General features: G+C 44.1%; 1 protein-coding gene across 1 annotated transcript; it reads right to left on the bottom strand.

Moving 5' to 3' along the window:
* Window positions 1–1,515: 1,515 nt before the first annotated feature.
* LOC133139281 (G-protein coupled receptor 22) lies at window positions 1,516–21,389 on the bottom strand. The gene is made up of 2 exons (XM_061258714.1): window positions 21,071–21,389; window positions 1,516–3,715 (listed from the first exon to the last, which is right to left on the bottom strand). Exon 2 carries the CDS (start codon window positions 3,595–3,597, stop codon window positions 2,095–2,097), a length of 1,503 nt encoding a protein of 500 aa, XP_061114698.1. The 5' UTR covers window positions 3,598–3,715; window positions 21,071–21,389; the 3' UTR covers window positions 1,516–2,094.
* Window positions 21,390–23,334: the final 1,945 nt, after the last annotated feature.

Raw genomic sequence — 23,334 nt, 5'->3', positions numbered from 1 at the left:
AGACTGCGCTCCTCTCCGTCAGTGAGTCACTTCATGCCGCACGAGCAGCCTCCCTCTCCTCTGTCCTCATTCTTCTAGATCTCTCTGCTGCCTTCGACACTGTGGATCACTCCATCCTCCTGTCTGCCCTGTCAGCAACGGGCATCTGTGGCACAGCCCTGGACTGGATTGAGTCCTACCTCTCTGGTCGCTCCTTCCAGGTTGCCTGGGCTGGTTCGGTATCGACACCTCGGCCCCTCGCCACAGGAGTTCCCCAGGGCTCAGTCCTTGGCCCGCTTCTTTTTTCTCTCTACACTCGCTCCCTTGGCCCTGTGATCACTGCACATGGGCTATCCTACCACTGCTATGCGGACGATACCCAACTCTTCGTCTCGTTCCCGCCGTCTGATACGCAGGTTTCAGCCCGTATCTCTGCTTGCCTGAGGGACATCCAGAGCTGGATGGACAACCACCATCTAAAGCTCAACCCAGGTAAAACTGAAATGATATTCATCCCTGCTAATACCTCTCCCCATCTGGATCTCTCCATTTCCCTCGGGGATACCACACTCACGCCGTCACCCAGTGCAAGGAACCTCGGCGTGGTGATGGACAGCAGACTGTCCCTTTCCGAGAACATTGCGGCGGTGACCCGGTCTTGCAGGTTCTTCCTATACAACATACGGAGAATCCGCCCCTTTCTCACCCCCTACTCGACCCAGCTCCTGGTCCAAGCGATGGTTCTGTCCCGCCTGGACTACTGCAATTCCCTCTTGGCTGGCCTCCCAGCGTCCGCCATCAGACCCCTCCAACTCATCCAGAATGCAGCAGCTCGTCTGGTCTTCAACCTTCCCAAATACTCACACGTCACCCCCCTGCTTACTTCCCTCCACTGGCTGCCTGTCATGGCTCGCATCAAATTCAAAACATTGGTGCTAGCCTTCCAAGCAGTTAAAGGGTCTTCCCCAGCTTATCTGCAAAAAATCATCAGACCCTACACCCCTGCCAGACCTCTTCGTTCAGCCTCCACAGGCCGCTTGGCACCTCCCCCTCTCAGAACCTCCACCTCACGCTCACGACTACTGTCTGTTCTGGCTCCACGGTGGTGGAACGAACTCCCCGTTGAGGTCAGAACTATAGAATCCCTCCCCACCTTCAAGCGCAAGCTGAAGACACACCTCTTCAAACAGCACCTCTCCCCATCCCTCCCTACCTCCCTGTGAACCTTAATTGTTGTCTCTGTGACTTGTGTATCAGTATTTTAGTTGGCTAGGTAAGCAGTGTTTGGATACTTAACTTTGGTGACTTTTGCTCTGTTTGTTTGTTTGTTCAAAAAAAAAAAAAAAAAAAAAAAAAAAAAAAAAAGTGGCCCTTGTCCTTATCTTTGTTGTACAGGTAGCAGTTGAAATTGTACTTACCTCTAGGGTCTTTCAGCGAACTTATCCCTGGTTATGGGTATGCACTTTGTTGTACGTCGCTCTGGATAAGAGCGTCTGCCAAATGCCAATAATGTAATGTAATGTAATGTAAAAAAACAAGCGTGGAAACCATCCAAATTACAAATTATCTCAGAACTCTGACAAGTGGTTGAATTAACGTGGTAATTACTGGACAAGAACATCAGTACTCCAGTTGTGTTAATAAACTTGCAACCCACAACCAGGACTGAGCACCCAAGACTGGCCTTGGTTAGTGTGCTGAGCACATCAGTGGGTCTGTGCTAGTGTATGATTGCGATGAGTATGATGAATGTATGATGTAAATATTAGTGTGCATGTCATATACTTGTAAATGGTTATCATGATGAAATATGGGCCATGAGGGATGAAGGTGGCTCCTCTTCACGATGACAAACGAGGAGGGCTTTAATGAGAGCAGGGCTTAATTAGAACACCTGTACATAACCGCTGTCACACGTTTGTCTACAGAAATGCCAGAGCGATGAGGACATTTCCATGAGACTGCTAAGATTTAAATTGCACACAAGTACGCACGCACACACACATACACACGCATAAAAGCACACACAAGCATCAACACTATTCTCCTCCTTCTCTCTCTCTTTCTGTCTCTTCCTTAGTCCCACTCTCTCAGTCGTTCTCTCTCTCCGCTCTCTCACTCGCGCACGGCCTCTGTGAGGCAGCGGTCGGTGGCGTCGCTGCCCTCCAGCCTCAGACGGCGGCCCTTCCGCGGCTCCACCCAGGAGTTGTGTATGACGGTGCCGCTGGGGGCCGGGTCCACCTGCAGCAGCGACACCACGCGCTTCTTCACCTTGCTCCGCAGCGCCCGCCTCAGCTTCTGCCGCGTGAAGGCGTAGAGCAGCGGGTGGAAGATGGTGGTGCCGTACGCCAGCGCCAGGAAGCAGAGCCGCAGCCGCACCAGCCAGTCGCTGGGGCCCAGGCTCAGGATCAGGATGTTCACCACGGAGATGGGCGCCCAGCAGCCCAGGAAGGTGGAGATGATGATGAGCGACATCTTGAAGACGCGCCGCTGGCGCTCCCTCCTGTCGCGGTGCCGGCGCACGGCCCTCCGCAGGGCGATGATGGCCGACACGGAGGCGTGGACGCCCATGGAGGGCGGGGCATGGGCGGGGACAGGGGAGGGAGTGGGGGCAGGAGTAGGGGCAGGGCTGGGGGAGATGGTAGGGGTGGCCCCATTATCGGAGGTGATCTGGGGAATTGAGGAGAGTGGTGGGGGTGAGGTAGGGGTTGGAGTGGGGGAGGGGATGAGAGGTGGCTGGGTGAGGTTCCTGGTCTGGCTGGACCCTCCCCCTCCTCCCACTAGCCCCTTCCTCCTGCGCCTCTTGCGGCGGCCCCTGCAGGACGAGCCCTTGCTGCGCTGGCTCCTCCTAAAATGGGAGCCGATGCGGATGTTGAGGGCCTGCAGGATCTTGGAGTAGGTGAACAGCATGACCACCACGGCCGTGAAGAAGATGGGCACCTGCAGCAGCAGGTGGTAGTACATGGTGAGCTCTGTGTGATAGCCCTGCCCCCCTGCACACAGCAGCGTCCGGTTCTCCCACAAGGGCACCAGCTCGGGCCCCTCCAGCTCTCTGTCCGTCCCCGTGAAGAACTCCACCTCCAGGAAGGGGATGAAGAAGACGGCCAGCGACACGGCCCAAACTGCGGCCAATAGCAGCGCGGCCCGCCGCGGGGTCAGCAGCCGGTTGGCCGGGCGCACGGAGATGTCGTAGCGGTCGACGCTGATGACCAGCACGTTGACGGCGGTAGCGATGCTGGTGAAGGTCACGCAGGCCTCGTGGAAGCAGCAGAGCAGCGCCAGGTTCCCGTCCAGAGGCAGCAAGATGACCACCACCGTCATCGGCAGGCACAGCACACATATGATGATGTCCAGCACATGCAGGTTGACCGTCACCATGTTGCTGACCGAGTCGACCAGGTTGGACTGGGCGCAGTAGAGCACCAGCACGGTCAGGTTACTGCTGAAGCCCAACACCAGCTCCAGCATCAGGAAGCTGGTCAGGGACACCTGGAAGCTGACGGGGTAGGGCAGGTACCACCCGGTGTCCGAACCGGCCCCGCCCAGGCCTTCCAGCTCCTCTCCTCCCCCCATGCCATCGCTCGTCTCCAGGAGGTGGCTGTAGCCTTCGGTCTCCATGGCCTCCTCTGAGCCTCCTCACACATAGCAAGGCCTACAGACACGCCACCCCATGCCCCACCAAACCTTCTTCTCCCAGGCCACAGCAATGAGGCAGGGAAATGAGGATTACAGATTTCTGTAAAATCAAAGAAACAGAGAAGGCAGGTAAGACATGGTCTACAGAGGTACTGGCTAAGACTGCTACAAACAGGGCAGAGTCATTCAAAAATGTAGACACAGTTACAGTGAATCAGTCAGTCACAGAAGGCAGTCATTCACACCAAGCAAATCAATTGCACAGTTATATCTGTAGGGATGTAACAGTACACATACTCAGCTCAGAATATGCTGCAAATCTGGGTGGGCGGGTGCATTTGCACACATGCATAATTTCCCCAAAATTACCCCCCGTGTCAATGTGCCTTATTTTGTTCAGCAGGAAATTATTGAAAAGTTCGCAACTGTTTACATTTTCATAATAAATGAACCAAGGTAAGTACCAAATGAAATCTTTGCGTTACACCCATAAACTGTTATACCCCTAGACATCAGTTCTCACAGCATAGATTTAGTCATACAGAGTCAGTCAGTCATACAAAGTCAGTTATTAACAGAGCCAGTCAGTCACACTGGCCACATGCAGTCACACAGAGCCAGTCAGCATCAGTCAATACAGTCAGTTAGTCATCCAGGGCAGAATAAGTCACACAGACAGTCACAGAGTGCAAAATCGCTCAGAAAGATCACATTATGTTTGCAAATTTCTTCTGCAAGAGCAACACTCTGCTCTGAATCACTGATTTCCTCTCTGGTAATCAGCTCTCTGCACACAGTGGTCATCGGAGTGTGGAATAGTGCCAGGCACTCTCTCCTGCAGTGGCTTCGCAGAGATGCAGGACCAGCAGAAAAAGCCACACTCGCATTGTGGTGCAATGGGACAACATAGTGAAGAAGGCCTGGCACAGGATAGCATTTTGCATTGTTGCACATGGCGGTGCAGATGTGCGTGAAGGTGCATTGGTACCCCAGAGCCGGCTGTGTTTATGCAGCTGTGGAAGTGTTACTCGCTTGTGGAGGAGGTGGGGTAATTTTCCCTCTATGGAGGGAGCACGGGAGCTTCACAGCCAGCTTGCAGCTGTTAACAAGCCACCAGGGAGTCACTGCTTCATAAACCCACAATCACATAAACACATCTATAAACACCTATATGCATATTCACATGCAAATCCTATCTCTGCCCCCAAAACAGATGGGTGTTCTCCATTTTCACAGTAGTTTTGCATATTTCTCAGAATCAGCCTATCTGCACCATTACAACACAGAGTGGAAATCGTAGATTTCATTAACAGTCATTACACTTACGATCGATTGATTGAACATCGGACAATAACACCTGCAATGAAACCAGAACACTCATAATCACAGTCATGAACAAAACATGCTGAGGTACTAACTGGGTCACTTAAATATGAACAAATCCCTCTGGATAACCTGTATATACACAAATAACTAGCATGAGCTATACTGTACATATGATTATAGCATAGTTCCGCAACTATAAACTCCATTGCTGTAACAGGACAACTGTCAGATAATCCAAAACAAATTATTTTTCTCTTTGGGTAACACATTGTGCATCTTGAAAGTGAAAGAATTAAAATATTTATTAAAAGTCTAATTCCTCCTTTTATCCGTTCTTCCTTAATATATCCATACTACACACATTCCATAATGCCCCTCTCTCTCTCACTTGCTGTCCTTTGCTGTCATTTTCCACACAAACACACACACACACACACACACATCCCATGGGGTTCCTCTGTCAAATCAGGGACACAGTTTGGGGGTCAGAGTAGACACCAGGGCCATGCAATAACTGAAGCATGGCTGAATGCTCTGAGTGACAATGACATTCAGAGGAGTAGATTCACTCGGCATGTAGTAGTGAACACAAAACCTTGGCATTTACTCTGAAGCTTTGCTTAAAACGGACAATGAATACAATAGCAGCAGGCAAAATTTATTTGGACAGAAAGTATAAGAGGGAGCTTACCGTATTACTGAAATCTTCCATTCAGGCAAATACAGTACTGTGGGCATTACATGTTTTGACAAATGGTAAATGCTTGCTTTATGCATGCTTTAAAGGGAAATTCATCCCGTAAAAATATGAGTTTAAAACATGGGTTTAAGGTCCAATCAAAGGTAGTATACAGTTGCACGCAAAAATCTGGGCACCCCTGGTCAAAAAGCCTTTTACAATTAATATCTTGTTCAACAGAAGTGAACCTGACCTCTAAATGGTACAAAGTTAAACATGACACATTTCTTCAAATTTTGAAGCAAGATTTTTATTTTACAGTTTAACTAATAAAACTTTGTGACTTTGGGGTGGCCTGTAGTGTAGTGGTTAATGTACATGACTGGGACCCACAAGGTTGGTGGTTCAATCCCAGGTGTAGCCACAATGAGCAAGGCCCTTAACCCTGCATTGCTACAGGGGAGGATTGTCTCCTGCTTAGTCTAATCAACTGTATATCACTCTGGATAAGAGCGTCTGCCAAAAGCCATTAATGTAATGTAACTCCTCAGACAACTATAACAGCTTACAAATGCTTCCTGTAGTAAAGATTCTTTAAATTCCCAATTTTGGAATCTTCCCCCATCTTCCTGTATGTTTGAGATCCCACCATAGATTTTCTATAATATTCAAGTCTGTGGTAGCCATTCTGGAGGTTCTTCATGGTTGATTTTGAGGTATGCTTGGGATCATTGTCTTGATGGAATACCAAATCTCTCTTCAACTACAATGGCTGGACTGACCTTTGAACATTGCAAATCTTTGCATACCACTGTATGTGGAAAAGCAGCTATATAAGCAGAGATGGGGATGGAGTGGTGATTGTGACAAGCAAATATGGAAGGATCATTCATCCACAGAGAAGAGATATGTCCCTGCTAAAGAGGACTTGATGAAATGCAAGCTACAGCTTTCAATATTTTATAGATTTTTATAGGTCCTTGAGTCATACAGTAAGTGAGGCAGATGGGATCAAAAGCACCAGTCTTCAATTGCTGGAGCACAGTAAATGAGTCAAAAGAATTTGACAATAAACTGATAACACATTTTATTATGCTTGACACAAAAAACATTTAGTATGAAAGTGATGGTGCCTTTCCATCACCATTAAACACTGAGCATAGTCAATAAAATGAACTGCCACACTGAGGGAAAAATGCCCCAGTGGAAATCCTATAGAGCAATTTTTCTCCAATACAGTGGATATTATCTTCTCATGAACTATATTCCACTATCAGTAGGTCAGGTGTTTATTGTGCTCTAGCTGTCTGTGAATATGATGGGATCATTACCGAGATGTTTTCTATTTACACAGACGCCTTCTCTATTAAACCACAGTCCTGAGCCAGAACACATAACACCATCTACAGAACAGTGTGAGAATGGCAGGTACATGAACACCTTCACAACATGCTGGAACTTGTAACTTGTGAACAAGTGCCTTATAGCCTTCCCAAGATGACCAGTACAAAATACCTGCACAGTCATGTGTGAACCCGGAAGGGCGCAATCACCAAGACAGTCTCAGATGGCTAGGAACGCTCAGCTTTTTGTGACTTGTGCGGATAGGTGCTATCAGAGGTGCCATATAAAACACTGCGAAAGTTTCAAAATGCACATTCGCCCAAAGAAATCCACAGAATCCCTATTAAGAAACTGGATTTAATTAGCAGCATGTATGACATCGCTTTATAAGACATATTTTTATGTTATATGCTGGCAATCAAGGATTTCTGAAAGTATAGGCACAGGCACATTTTCATTTCGCTGCAGAACCATGAATCCATGCTTCAGCTGGTTTTTTAATCATCACTTACTATTTAACATATGAATAGTGCAACAACATAAACAAGACTGCTACTGATTGCTTCCTGTTATTTGTCAAATCATATAATATGGACGAATCCACGTCATCTTGCAGGGAGTACACAGATCAATTTAATGACCTTTTAAAACTAAATGTACAAACTCAAGTGCAGTATACAGTATTATTTGTCAAATTTTAGCTAAAGATATAATTTAGCTTGTTGTGGTTACCACGGCAACTGGTCTGGAGTTTAGCTTTAGTTTAGTGTCAACCGCTTTGACCATGGGTGCTGAGCCTATTCATATCCAATACGTAATTTTGAGACTTTATGCAGTTGTACACTGCATCTCCATGAAAAAAATAAAACCCAAATACTTAATTTCATTTAATGCTTTGCAGCTGAATCCAAGTGCCAATGACCAAAAAGCATTTATTTTCATCAAGCACAGCCATGCTATAGCAAGGCAGTATGACAGACAGATTGAAGGATGGTGAGAGAGATGGACAGGGAGAAAGCACAGCAGTGTTTGTTTTTATTATGTGCATAAAGAAGGAAAAAGAAAGGGACAGAGAGAGAAAATGGGAGGAAAGGGGATGGAAGGGAAAAGAGCTAGCCCAAGCGTGGGAGGACGAGGTACATGGAGGGAGAGGGGGATGAAGAGAAAGGAACAGAGGGAGGGAAGGTGGGAGGGAGAGAGAGGCAGAGCGAGAGAGCTCTCCTCTAAGTGCTGCAGTCCTGTGCTCAGCTCATTACAGAGAGATTTCCAGCTGGCATAGTTCGTGAGCAGACTGCCTGATCACCTCACTACACTAAGAACAAGCGAGTGAGAGAGGGATTGGGAAAGCGCAGGAGAGGGAAGGAGAGAGTGATGGGGTGGGTGAGATAGAGGCAGAGAGAGAGGGAGATAGAACAGGACACAAAAAGAAATAGATATTTGCAAGACTGAGAAAAAAACTGAAGGCTGGAATAGAGTACGTTGACCTGAAACAGCAGATGAAGCGAGAGAGAAAGTGAGAGATAGAGAGAGAGAGAGACAGTGTGGGAGAGCGCAGAAACTGAGACAAATAGCATCGTTAAGTGCTACTCAGCAAAGCGGTTGAAATAACAGAGACGGAAAACAAAATGGCAAGAACACGAAAAAACACAGTATATCGGAAAAGCAATGTCAGAGTATGTTAGATCAACTTAGGTCCAAACATTTTGGAATGTTTCTCCCTGCCTATAGTGATTCTCCCATGAATAGTTCTCACAAAACAACTGTTGTCACCATGCCAATGGAGCCAATTTGAAATGGAAACTGAATTCCCAGAATGATGGCAGACTTATGAGTGAGTGATGTTGTTGTCAAGATGTACACATGCCACCTCAGGGAGCCAGAAAATGAGGCGATGTCTCTATTGATTTCCGTTGCCTTCAGCCCTACCTCAACCACACCTGTAAGTGCTTCTACAGTAATTCCCTTGCTTCCTTTGTCCCAAAAGGGCCACGCTTTGTCAACAAGGACATTTTCCCATGCTCTGTCACACAAGGTAATATGTCCCTTGACGGCAATCCTGGTACTACACTCTGATACAGTGCAAAAGGGCAGGTCATGCCCTCCTATCAATGTTTGCCCTCAATCAAGTCAATATTTTTACAGTCTAATCAGTTCAACCTCCAACTTGAGAAACTTACTGATGACATCACAATGATATCATGAAATACTCTTGCCGAAGGACGTTCATCTTGGGCATCCATCTTGTCATATACCTTCTGTGATGAATGTTCTCGCAGATTAATCAGAAACCATTCTAGATCATTTTTATGGGCTGAATGCAGGTTTTGAGCTTTTCTCACTTGCTGTCAGATCTGTTTTCGTCCTCTTAGCAGCATGTCAGCCTATAACCACAGATGGCAATAAATTATCTGTTCTCACACACAAGACTACAAATAACAAACAACCCTGAAAGGCAGTGGGCAAGCTAGTGTAACTCCCAACATTTGTCTGTCACCATGGTAGAGACAGCAAGGCAAGGCAGCGAGGAGGTCACGGTGGAGAACAGAGCATTTGTCATCTGCTCTGGTCCCAGCTCATAGTAGGCTGTGCACTGACTATGCGGTCATCAGGGGTGCAGGACAGGCTTGTGCTGAGTGTGGTTTTTTTCATGCCAGGTTGTAGAAGCTAAATTCTAACACACAATGTCCACTCAACTGAAAACAGAGAGTGGCACAGTAACTGACAATTCACGTCTACTCATTTTGATGGTGCCAACATAGTATATGCTTTACAGAAGAGCCTTTAAAATACCTATTTATTACATTTTCTTATTTATAGTAACCTTTCATTTTCATCTCAAATATGTAAATACTTTTATTTGCACAAATACAAGTATGGAACTGGAATCACATGAGAATTGTTTAAATAAATGATGTACGAGAGTGCCACACAACCCCTATAAAAAAATATAAGGCTCATGAAAATGCAAGATGCAAATGGTCATACTACCAAAAGCTGAACAAAAACTGTCTTACTGTGAAAAGGCCGCTGGCCCGCTATGGTCAATACAGCATTACAGTCCATCTCGTTAGCATAAGCAATGAGTCTTGTATAATGTTCAATGAGCTACTCAATCAGTTGAAATGTCATTTGAAATCCCAGACCTGTTCAATACCACAAAATATACAGGGTACGATTCAGATCTATATGGACCTCAAAATTACACTAGGGACACCATTTTAAAGTATATAAAAGCCTCCTCCCTGCCAACACCCCCCCTCCCCCCACCCACCCAATAAAGATCATTCGTGCCCATGCTGAGCACAGCAGGAGAGATCCTTGTCAGACTACAGAAAGACACGGTCAGCAAAAATAACTTTTTGCTTCTAGACTTACAGACAAAGGCTGGCACAGATACAATTTGGTAAAAGCAAACAGGGCCTGTATACCAAGGCATACCAAGGCAGCCGTGTTGCCCATCTCTGCTATCGGTGTGCAAACACAAGACTACACCTCTCTTGTTGAGAGTCTGTGAGGAACATTCATCATGGAGACAACTGAAAGCTAACTGTGTTGTTCATTCCAGTCCCAGTCACTGGGGAATGCACAAAACTGTTACCAGTGAGAGGGAGGGACCTGTCAACTCCAGGTCCATCTGTGTGTGTGCGTGTGTATGTGTGTGTGAGCATGTGTGCACGCATGTACATAGGCACGTGTGTGCGTCTGTGTGTGAGGTCAGTTGGCCTTAGACAGCCTGGATGTGAATAGTGTGACTTTGCAAAGAGATAGAAAACAGAGCAAGATTAATCTTGACAACTGGGGGAGAGTGACAGACTGGGAGGACACCATGTCTTGTCTCTTGTTGAACTCAAACATACATGCAAATATGGATCAAATCCAGCTGTGAGAGTCAACAATGAACCAACAATCTTCTCAACAGCATGGCACAGAGAACATCATTTATTTACCTCATGGAAGACCCAAGGCCCTCACAGAGGCTACCAGTCAACCTCTTATCTTGACTCCAGGGAATGACATCATCCTCATATGACTGCAACACTATAAATGGCCCCACAAATGGAAAATCAACAAGTAATGATAATGAATGATAAATGATAGCAAAATGAAATTAGTCATTACCAGAACATGGGATCAGAGGTCTAACTTTGCACTAATAATCTAATTTTACCCTTATTCAACCTTTAAAAAATATCACTCATTTCTATGAGAAATGATGTGTCAGTACAAACTAAACATAACATTTATCTATCTCTGTCTATCACACTAATTTACATTGTTGATTTCTATGGTGACTAACAAGCAATCAATCTTGCATAGTTAAAGTGACAGGAATAAATACTGCACATAGACATGTTTGTAGAGTGACTCATACCCATCTCTCATACACACGCACACAATATCACAATAAACACAAGCTCACTTATTATGTGTGTGTGTCTGTGTGTGTATAAGTGTGTGCATGTGAGCGTGTATGAGAGAGAGAGAGAGAGATGCAGAATGTGAGAGATAGATTTCTCGCCTTCTCCAGATGGTGAAATAATAATAATATAGTATTTATAATATTTATATTCTATTATATCTCACCGTATGGAGAAAGCAAGATAAACATTAAAAAAATCAATTTTGACTTTGTTGATTCAGAGTGATAAATGATAAATGTTCAAGAGTGGACAGTAGTTGAGGTCTTGGATGAGCTCTGGGGCCAGACTGAGAGAGGATGGGGGCCTGCTTGCTGCAGACAGGTCCTACTGCAGGCCCAACAGCAGAGAGAGGGGGCGACATGGCTCAGCCAGTAAGAGCAGTCGTCTGGCAGTCGGAGGGTTGCTGGTTCGATCCCCCGCCTGGGCTGTGTCGAAGTGTCCCTGAGCAAGACACCTAACCCCCAAATGCTCCTGACGAGCTGGTCGGCGCCTTGCATGGCAGCCAATCGCCGTCGGTGTGTGAGTGTGTGTATGAATGGGTGAATGAGAAGCATCAATTGTACAGCACTTTGGATAAAGGCGCTGTATAAATGCCAACCATTTACCATTTAGAGGACACACACAGCAGTGGTGCTCTAGTGCGAGCCCCAGGTGCATCTCCCCCATATACAGCTAATTGCCCCCACTGACCAGGGGGAAAGAGTACAATTAATGAAGATGCCCCATCATACAATTCATAACCTCAGTAATGTATCTGCCCAATACTAAAGTCAAAACACAGAGAAACCCCTTCCAGCTCCCAACTTTGAACATATAAAATGCCTGCCTATTGCACAAAGGTGTCAAAGTGAAGGGAAGACAACAGGCAATATAAGGCCCAGTAAACACAAGAGTTATGCCCTGGATTAGTCTGCCTGAGATACAGAGGCAGACAAATCCATTAAGAGCTGGCACTCTCAAGTTTCAAGCCCAGAACTGATAAACAACTACAAGTCACAGAAAGAGGTCAACATACAAGCGTCATATCTGCTGAGAGATGCTTTCTTTAGCACAGGGTGGGCGGAGACAACCACTCACTCTCCTTTATCATAAATAACCCCTATTAGAATGACATAAATGAACCATAAACCTACATCCCGTGAATGAGTAACATACAGTACAGAAGGCATTAATCCATTTGCAGGAGCAGCACATGGCCCTGGCCGGTCTGAGGGTCAAGCTTGAACACCAAGAAAGAGTGCTAACACTAAAAAGCATATCAATGTGTTAGTTAGTGCTATGTCCCTTTTATGTTAGCTATGTTACATGTAGCATAATTAACAAATGTTTTGGATAAAACAATAAATCATGACTTAAATATTAATTAAATTGTCACTGAAAATGTAGTTAGATTAAATTATTTTCACTGGCTGTAATGAGGATCTCTTTCACATCCTGCTGGGATGCCTTTTTGACAGACCCTGTATTCGTTGACCGTTATTGTTATTGGTGTTATCACGTTGTGCTTCACTGTCACTATCATGGCTCTGATAGTACTTTGTAGGGTCATACGAGCAAGACATCCTTGACTCTTATTTAGTAACAGTGGGTAAGGAGTAAGAGAACAATTGGTGGTAATGAAAGGGGAGTGTGGAGTGCTGATTCATGGCTGGCCTGGATGCCACTAATGTCTGGACTGGGACAATCGATCAAAGCCTTAATTTTCCCTTTGAATTAATTCAGAAGCTTTAGTAGCAGGTACAACACAAATCTGGCAGTTGGCCAGCCCCAGACAGGAAGAGAAGAAAAGCAATCGCTGCCCTTGCATGGAATGCCATTATAGTCAACCAGTCAAAAATGCCTCCTACAAATTCTTCTGTGCAGAATTCATATAAACAAGTAGCCTTTCAGTTCTAGCAAAGTTGTAGTTTTATGGGCCCATCTGTCATCCTTATGTACTAAAAGGTCTATAAATATAAAAGGTTTATGAATATTGTAAGATTCTGACAGACTTAGTGGTTGCACTGCCAGCACTACAGCTCCCAGAAGCAAATATGTGACCAAGTAGGTGTGATTGGTCAGATGGCACAATCAGCAGATAGACTGTCACTGGGCATGCATGATTAGGGCTCTCGGTTGGTAGGTGATGTTGCAGCTGGGCGGAGTTTTCATTTGATTAAAACTGGGTCCTCCCAGCAGGAGGCTGCCAACCCACCCACTCCGATGCGGTGGTGACCAGTGGCGATACGAAGAAAAATAGTACATGGCAAGTCCCTCAGCAGTAAGTAAAATACAAATACAAATATAACACAAGAAGCTTTTTCAGGCTATGAAATAGATTACCTGGCTACTTTTTTCCATTGTCATAAAAAAAACATAAAATGTCATTTGCATCCACTATGCTTGGCTTTCTAATGTTATTGTCATGATTTTTTGTTTCTGTATTGGTAAAAAGGTAATTCAACTGACAAAATAAACATAAACAGAAGTAGATCTACTTGTCGGGCCTTATATGGATGGATGGTGATTCTTCTGTTAATCTGTCATGTGTCTGATTAACAGCTGATCAAGGCTTGGAATGGTGATCCCTAAAGTGACTTCAAGGTAAATCCACGAATGGCCTCAAACTACATTGCATGGCATTATTATGGCATGCATAATTATCAGCAACAGTAGAGAACTCAATTACATTGTAATATCGATTGATAGAAATCCAGACATTTGTATCTATTTCTATGTGGGGATTAAATATGTAGAGCTCAATTTATTACCAGAGTCTGAGCTATTGGGTCCAGATAATTTATAACAACTAAACTATTATTTATCCTAATAGCAATAAATGTTTTAGTCTCACTAGATATCTCCTGAGATTTTGTTTCTACAAGGAACGTGCAGTTGGAGCTATGTGGTGGTGCAGTGAACAACACCTCAAAACAAAAGTGTCCCAAGTTCAAATCCCACCTGGGGTCTTTCTATGTGTACTTTGCTATTTTTGCTCAGCTCTTAATCCCTCTCCCTACTGTATCCCTCTCCCAGTCTCCCTCCTCCAATACAATTTACTTTTTGGTGTTGAAGAGGGAGGTACGGTATCTTAACCCGCTTATCCTGAACAGGGTCGCAGGGGGGCTGGAGCCTATCCCAGCATACATTGGGCGAAAGGCAGGAATACACCCTGGACAGGTTGCCAGTCCAACGCAGGGCACACACACCATTCACTCACACACTCATACCTATGGGCAATTTAGACTCTCCAATCAGCCTAACCTGCATGTCTTTGGACTGTGGGAGGAAACCAGAGTAACCAGAGGAAACCCACGCAGACACGGGGAGAACATGAAAACTCCACACAGAGAGGCCCCGGCCGACGGGGATTCGAACCCTGGACCTCCTTGCTGTGAGGCAGTAGTGCTAGCCACTGCACCACCCATGATTGACTGACATTACTTTGAAAAGATTTTTGGTAGAATTATATTATGGATACGTCCATTTGGATGTTTTGAAATAGGTTAATTAAAGAAGGTTGGATAGAGCTTGCTTCACTGCCACCTCCTACAGTGGTTGTTGTTTTGGGCCAGACCTATCACAGGTCAATGTTTTTAACACCCTACACCACAGTAAGCCTAATGAGCCAAAACGCACTGATACATATGTTCACATAGGAAATGCATACACTATGGCATATGGTGCATGGTATTACATTTTCCTTATCCTTAATTGCCTTTCCAACAAATTACAGTATGTATGAACCTCAGACAGGGCTGAATGAGAGCAAGAGGGGGCAAGAACTCAATGAAGCAGAAAAATCTAACAGAAAGTCACTGCAAATGCGCATAAACCCTGAAAAACAATAACAGAAAAACTGATGTGAGAGGCAGAAAGATTAAAAATGACATGCTGCGTTGAATGAGTGAGAGGACAGGATGACGGTAACTGATTGGAGAGAAGTGAGAGAGGTGGTAGTGTTCATAAGGGAGATAGATGGAGGAAGTGCAGCCGGGACAGAGAAACATTTCCCCCTTCTTCTCCAGCAATTAACTGATCTCAACATCAATCTACACTTCCATCCCTCCCTCTCATCCATCACTCCTCCCCCTGCCTCTCCTATCTCTATCTTTCACTCGTCTGTTCTCTCAGCAAGCCCCTAAGCCAGGTCTGTCAGAGTCCACAGAGCAGCACAGCACATTACAGGGCAGAAATCAAAGCCTCCTGTAGATGTGTCTGTTGCCCCCATTTGCTGCAAGTGCAAAACTGTATTACTTTACAGTGATGTGCAAATGCAAATGTGTAGGACACAGAACCTCCTACACACCCTCCCACAAAGCTCTGCGGTGTGGTCAAAATGTCATGTTCCACAACCATACTGCTTCTGCATTGTACACTACACCGTGTGAGAAAAGATACCACTGACAGAGAGCATTGTCAAGAGCACTAATTTAATGATTTTATAAAAGCTTTGACCTTTTCTTCTGCCCAAGGGCACACTAATATAATCCTAGCCAAGCTAACAATTTGAATTTATAATCACATACAATAATCACATACATTAAAACTGCGAAATGAATTCTAACATGATACAGCTCATGAACAAATAAACAAAATTTCTAGTCTGTATTCTGGTTTTTCAAGAGCACAATGTGGCATTTGTAACCTACAGTAATCACAATTAAAATGTCCTTTTTTAAAAATTGTACAGCACCAGTTTGCTGAAAATGCATAATCTGCATAATAAAAGTACTTGGTTATGTTGATTTGTTCAGGGCCTACTTGAAACCTGTACCAAGCACAAAGGTAGGCTTTTGCTCTGGTAACACAAAACATACTCCCCAAAGGATCCGTACATAGGAATAGGGAGCCTGTATGCAGAGCCCAAAATCTGCATGGAAAACCAATTTCAGTCAACGCGGCATGAAACATTTTCACCCCCCACGTTAAACTTCTTTAACATTTACCACAGAATTTCAGAATTTTCTGATTGTGAATATGTGTAAACAGTCTATCACAGGGCTATCGTACTGTGGAGCAAGTGAAGGTGCAATGGATGAATCTTCAGAAGTCATTTCACTCCCACAGTGAGACATGAAATGCAAGACCTTAGGGAGCTTTCATCCACAGCCATTGAATGTGCTTCTGTCTGTGCTAGGAATACAAATACCCCAAGCTAGTGAGAAACCTGAGCTCGACAGAGCCATTTGATTGCTTACCCTCTCCCAAGAAGGTGGATTTGCTAACAAATTCTACTGCAAGTGCAACCTTTGCAGCAAGGAATCCACACTCATCACACAACACACTGATGTCTAGACTTCTACAGTTCTAGTCCCCCTCACCAAAGAAGCCATTGTTAATGATTGCAAATCTTTGACACATTCAAAGATGGTCCCCATACAAATGCTTAACATTAACATTGTTTTACTACAACAAATTATTGCCTTTTATACTGCATTGCAAATGCAAATGCATCATACATTTGCATCATACATACAGACAAAGACAGATTTTCCCTCCCAGATAATTGTCACAGTTTATTTTTTGTATTTGATACTTCACCAAAAAAAACATATCAATTGGTTTTAAAAATTGCCATTAAGGAGCCATAATTCTCAGCACATCAATAGTTGCCATTTTCTGTTCTGATGTATTGATCGACTAAATAAACTGCTGATCACACATAAGTTCTTGTGCTGCATAGTTACCTTTTTTATCACCCTACTATTAAGGCCCTCCTGGGGGCCATGGGGGAAAATATTTTTGCCAACAGCATCACCAAGGGCAGGGATACTAGGCCTCATTAAACATTAGCCAATCCTGATCAACCCGTCTGCTTGTGCTAGCTGTGTAAAGTCTAGTTGCACAGCTCAGCAGGAGGACTGCGGGGTAGAAAGGAGCATCTGACTGCAGCCAATTCAGAGGACCTGTTTAGTCTGCAAGTCTGTGCTCTACTGATTTCAGAGAGCACCCTGCAGCAACTGAAATGGTAGAAAATTGCTTTTGAGAGTCCTAAATTTGGAGAAAAGTTGAAATAGAAGATAAAGGACTGAATATAATTTAAACGCATACACATTTGCTTTAATGTTGTATCTCTCAGGTAAGCCACTCGCAGAATTTAAATGCTCACGGACACGTCTGCCCTAAATTTAGCTGTGTTGCTGAATTTGAAATTGAAACTAAGTGTTGATGGACACTGGAACTGCAGATATATAAATAAAACTGAAATATACAGTAAATTAAAATACATTTTATACTTGATATACAGTAAGTGTGATCGTTTCCTTGTATTTTATTTCACTAAAACTAAATGATTTTTGAAAAGCAATGAACACAAGCACTGTTGAATTTTAAAGTGGGAAGAGCCAAGAGCTGATGAGACTGATGGTTACACCATTACAATTACTAAGACAGTATACTTTTGGATAACAGAACAAGGAATAGCCCATCAGGATACCCAAACCATGCCAGAAAAATTGCATTTTCCTGGCATGGGTGCACTCATCCCCTGAGCAGGCAAGGTCAATGCTAATCACAACATACTCATTCTGAGTGATCACCTTAGCATTTCCTTCCTGCTGGGAGAGGTACTGTACCTTACAGGATGACAATGCTATAGTCCACAAAGCATGCGCAATCACCCAAAGGTCTGACCAGCATGACAATGATGTTATCCATTGGCCTTGGCCTTCCCAGTCAATAGTTTGACTTTCATAAGGGAGCCACATCTCTCTTGTTGGTGTCCATATTGGTGTTCCCACCTTTTTGACCATTATCTATTCTGACCAGCTTTCTGGTTGTAGACCAAAAAATTGACAGAAGCATTATAGATATTTGATTATTTGTCATATTTATTGAGAATTTGTATTTTCTGAAATACAAGTATTGCCTGAAGGTAATGTGAACATTGGACTAATATTCTGTTTCAAGACATGAACATATTCAATTAAAGTATAAATTCTAATTCACCCTGAAGGGCCACACCAGCCCCTCCCAGAATCCCAAATGTCACACATCCATTGAGCCATGTTGGTCCCACACTGTACCACACATTTTTGTGTGAGAATTTCTGTTTGGTCAGTAATTGGCTTCTAAAATGCCTGTGTGGCTTCTGCTATAGTGAAACTGCTGTGGTTGTTTCTGCAAGTACCAGTGGAACGCTTTTACCTCAGGGCGACTCAGCAGAACCCTTTTTCCACTTAGCAGAATGCCTCCCTCCCATAGCAACACACAAACACACAACACTCCTTCCCTGGACAATGCAATGATCATCACACCTACTGTCCAGAGAACAGTGTCACAACCCTGCAGCTCTTCTACAATCAGGGGTAATGGACGTGCATTGATTATTTTCTCACAGACACTCAATCCCCAGAAACAGGATATCTGGGGGGGGGGGGGGGCAAGAAAATGAAACATAAGAGAGGATGGGTGGGCGAGTCAAGAAAATGAAACATGAGAAAAGACAGTACAGAAAAGGGAGGATGAAAGAATGAAGAGGAATGTGAAAAGCACAGTGCAGGATTAAGAGGAAGAAGTGATTACTGCAGAGTGTAGGATAACAGGGGGAAGGAGGAGAGGCAGGTTAAGCGATTACAATTATGAATTATAAAATCGGATTTTACGTGCCTTGGTTTGTGTCTCGTATTGAAAAAGCATCTTTCTATTTCAGCTGTCATGATCTGCGATTCATATTTGGGATCTTATATTTGATTTGGCTTATAGTGTGTAAGATTGCTGTGATAACAGTCATCTAAATAAAATGGTACTGAAATATGAAATACCAACATAGCCCAATAATATTGTTTGCTTCTTCTGATAAAATGCTGAATGGAACTGAATGAAGGCCGAGTTATGGCTTGCAAGCATCATATTAATCATATTAGATCACTTTTCTGGCATTTTCAAAGGCAGACAGAAAAGTGGTTGACTCTTATGTCTGAAATGTTTGAGTCATCCGTTTTCTTGCTGTGGACAAATTACAGAGCTGAATCTGACGCTACTGTACTTAGATAAATTACGAAGTTGCTCTGCTCTAGAAGGCAATTATGCCACAATTAATGTCATTCATCTCATTCTGGCTGATCTGCGCTGAAGAAAAAAGCAGGTGCAAGAGTTTACTCAAATGAATGACTGTGTTGGAAAGCTCTTAGCACCTCTCTGCAGAAAGACCTGCATACACTCTAGTCCTCAGAAAAACAGGACTGGATCCAAGCTCTTCGTTATGCTTCAGATTTGTATTGATTTTTATTTTCATTCTGTCATGGTCATCTCTTCTCCATTTCCCCAAGTCCCTACCCACACCCCCACACCTGCCACCATTCCTTCTGCAGGTTTCTCAGAGGAAGAAAGAAGGCAAGGTGCAGTACAGGGTAGAAGCTCCATTTTCACTGCCAGGTCAACTGAGCCAGCTGAGAACCAGCCATGACCTTAACTTTGACCTTACTGTCAGCACTGAAGTGCACTGTTGCAAATTCACTTCAAAAGGCACTGCAATCTGATTGATTACTTAATACAATGAGACAGGTGGGTACTCACTGAGTAGGAACACTATTGCATTCCAAATCTAGTCCTCACATAGTGGGTGATACATTCTAGCACTGCAGAGCTTGTAACAGGAGAAGCCAACATAGAACCAACCATACAAGCTATGTAGGGTTTTAGTAAGCATGAAATTAATTTGCCAAAGAAATATTTTCTGAATTTATCAAAAGTTTTTCATTAGTGAAAAGACTGTGTCACCACCTGGGTATAAACAATAATATACAACTTTTTCGAACAACTTGTGAACGGTAATCGATTATTGTCGTCAAGCAGTCATAACATTTCAAAAATAGAGCTCATCCCTAACAGATGGATTTTGAATCTTCAATTACATTTACCCACCCAAGTTAATTCTCTCTCTCTCTCTCTCTCTCTCTCTCTCTCTCTCTCTCTCTCTCTCTCTCTCTCTCTCTCTCTCTCTCTCTCTCTCTCTCTCTCTCTCTCTCTCTCTCTCTCTCTCTCTCTCTCTCTCTCTCTCTCTCTCTCTCTCTCTCTCTCTCTCATATACACAGAGGCAGCTGTTGTATTGTTGTTGGTATCATGAGAATATATTTTCCAGGCTGGTCGCTGGTCCCCAAGAGATCCCAAGCAAGGCTACCCTCTCACAGAAAAGTTTCCACACAGATCACAAACAGTGCAACAGTTTATACCATATTATTATCCAATTGAACCACAACATAATACCTTTAATTAAAGTAATCCGTTTTATTAACAAATATTTAAGAACTTGATCCAGCAGTATTATACTTCCAGATTCAATGCCCATTATCTGACTTCTGAGGTGTAAGTAACGTAGCCTGATGTCTCTATGCACTTTGCTGCGATGCTTCACATGCTGCACTCTGCAGTGCTCCGTACATATGCTGTATTGCACTGTAACATTTGAGACATTATAGAGATATATATCACCAATTAAAGCATTAACACCCTTTATCCACAACAAGATCCACTGCACATAAACTATTACCGTTTTTACAGTTTATGTATTTAATATTGCAGTTTATATTCTTTTGGTATGAAGCACGATATAGGCTACCCAGCGCAAGTACATCTTGACAGTGATTGTTTCACTAACATTCCATTCAACTAATTAACCACTCTATATTGATATCGCAATATAGAGAGGTTAATTATTTTTTCTTTTTTTTTTGTATACTAAGTAAGTCGTTGTTAAACTCACCTTCTCGCACCCAAACCAGGGAAATCCCGCTACATTCTACTGCAGGTGTCCGTTTGCTGCTTCTCTGCTACCCGATTCACTACAGTGATTTTCAGGACAGGCGCCTGTCAGCGCGAACCGTGACCAGAATAAATACGCCAATGTTTTGGAATATATATTCGGTCGGGGGATAAGAAAAACCTTCAAAATAATGTCCAAAAATTAATAACCGCAGTACGGTGGGTGTCGCGGTGTTTAAACGTATTACTCTGGAACTCTGGAAATGGCAAAGAGCGCTAGCCACAGTCTCAGATGTCCTAAAGAATTTACAATGAGTGAGGTATCCCACACGCATTGCTCACAACACAAGCAATGCAGTGGGCACCAGCGCTGTCAAGCGAAGGGAAAATAGGCGCTTCTTGCCTTGTCCAATACGGCAACTATCTGCAGGCAGCGAGGGTGGGGGCGTTGCACGAGGGGAAATTGAGTGTTTGAGTAGGAGGAGGAAATCTAAAGGATTGGTGGTGTTTGCGATACAAGGACGACCAAACCCCTCAAGGATGAATGTTTTGGTGTTCTCCTCATTCTCATTCCATATCAGATATTTTCTTTACATCAATGTAACCGTACTTCAACACGCTATGAATGAGAACACATCAAATGTTTATTTTGGAAAATGTGGAGAAATACATTACCCTAATAAACGCAGTTTCATTGCAGTTTTCATGATTATCCACAGCTCACCGTGCACAGAGCATATCTGGCTCATGGTGCATTGCATCCCTCTTAATGAATGAATGTATGCGGACAACACAATGTATAGACAGACAGGTATAGTAAAAGTAAGGTATGTATTCAGGTTGACAGCTTTATTTACATTAATCATAAATGTACATAACATTACATGCAGAACACACAGACAAAGAGAGAGAGAGAGAGAGAGAGAGAGAGAGAGAGAGAGAGAGAGAGAGAACAAATATATAAACAAGTGCTTTGGCAGGTGATTGGCCGAACAAGTTGGGGAAGAAAAGTGATGAAAACAGAAGCAGAAAGATGTGTCAAGGGTCATAGGTAATGTCTGAAACAAATGGCATGTCATATTGGAAAACAGACAGACATGAAGGGCGGGAGAGGAAATGGCTATGTCTGCCAAGATGACCTTGACAATATACACACACACTGTCAGGGCCACAGACTAACCGTAAACACATTCACAATTTCTTAGCGGACAGGGAGAAAAGCCACATCACCTTTACGCCTATGCATCAGCTTAAAATGAATGGCTGGTCTATGATCCCAGTATATCACACTTGAAGTCTCAGTGCCCTCAGTGGGATATGATAGCAGTAGAAGCTTGTAAAGAGTGGCAGTAAAGATGCTGGGACTGCATTTGAAAGGCTGAAATGGGAAGGCAGTATACGGTAGTGCTCTGCTCTTAACCTTAGCACCTGACTGACAACTCCTCAAAGCTCTCCATGTCAATATACTCTGGGGCAGCCTGTTGGTGGTTGGTGGTTCAAGCCCCAGTGCAGCTACAATAAGGTCAGTTCAGTTGTTGGGCCCTTGAGCAAGGCCCTTCACTCTGCTTAGTCTAATCAACTGAAAGTCACTTTAGATAAAAGCTACATAAAACCTCAGGTGCTGTGGCGCAACATGAATGTTGTTGTGCTCCAACATATCAAAAAATATAATTCAATAAAAAGAACTTGAAATGTGTGGCCCATGGATGGTTGAGGCCCTAAACGGCTGCATAAAGTGTTTATGCCAGCGGCTAGCTCTGTTACCTGCTCCTCTCAAACTGACACATGGCTTTATTGGCTCTGGTGGGTCCCCCTGTGGACTCACATTTACATACTGAGCAGTGTCCTTGTTCACTTTAGTAGAAAATGTCATACATGGATGCAAATCAGTGGGGCATTGAGTGTCCATGCCAAACACCCACATCCATCCATCCATCCATCCATTATCTGAACCCGCTTATCCTGATCAGGGTCGCAGGGGGGCTGGAGCCTATCCCAGCATACATTGGGCGAAAGGCAGGAATACACCCTGGACAGGTCGCCAGTCTATCTCAGGGCACACACACCATTCACTCACACACTCATACCTACGGGCAATTTAGACTCTCCAATCAGCCTAACGTGCATGTCTTTGGACTGTGGGAGGAAACCGGAGTACCCGGAGGAAACCCACGCAGACACGGGGAGAACATGCAAACTCCGCACAGAGAGGCCCCGGCCGACGGGGATTCGAACCCAGGACCTCCTTGCTGTGAGGCGGCAGTG

The sequence above is a fragment of the Conger conger genome, chromosome 10, assembly GCF_963514075.1.
Source record: "Conger conger chromosome 10, fConCon1.1, whole genome shotgun sequence".
In the NCBI taxonomy this organism is placed as follows: domain Eukaryota; kingdom Metazoa; phylum Chordata; class Actinopteri; order Anguilliformes; family Congridae; genus Conger; species Conger conger.
Note: the sequence above shows the minus strand (reverse complement) of the source record. Positions and strands in the feature narration are given on the sequence as shown.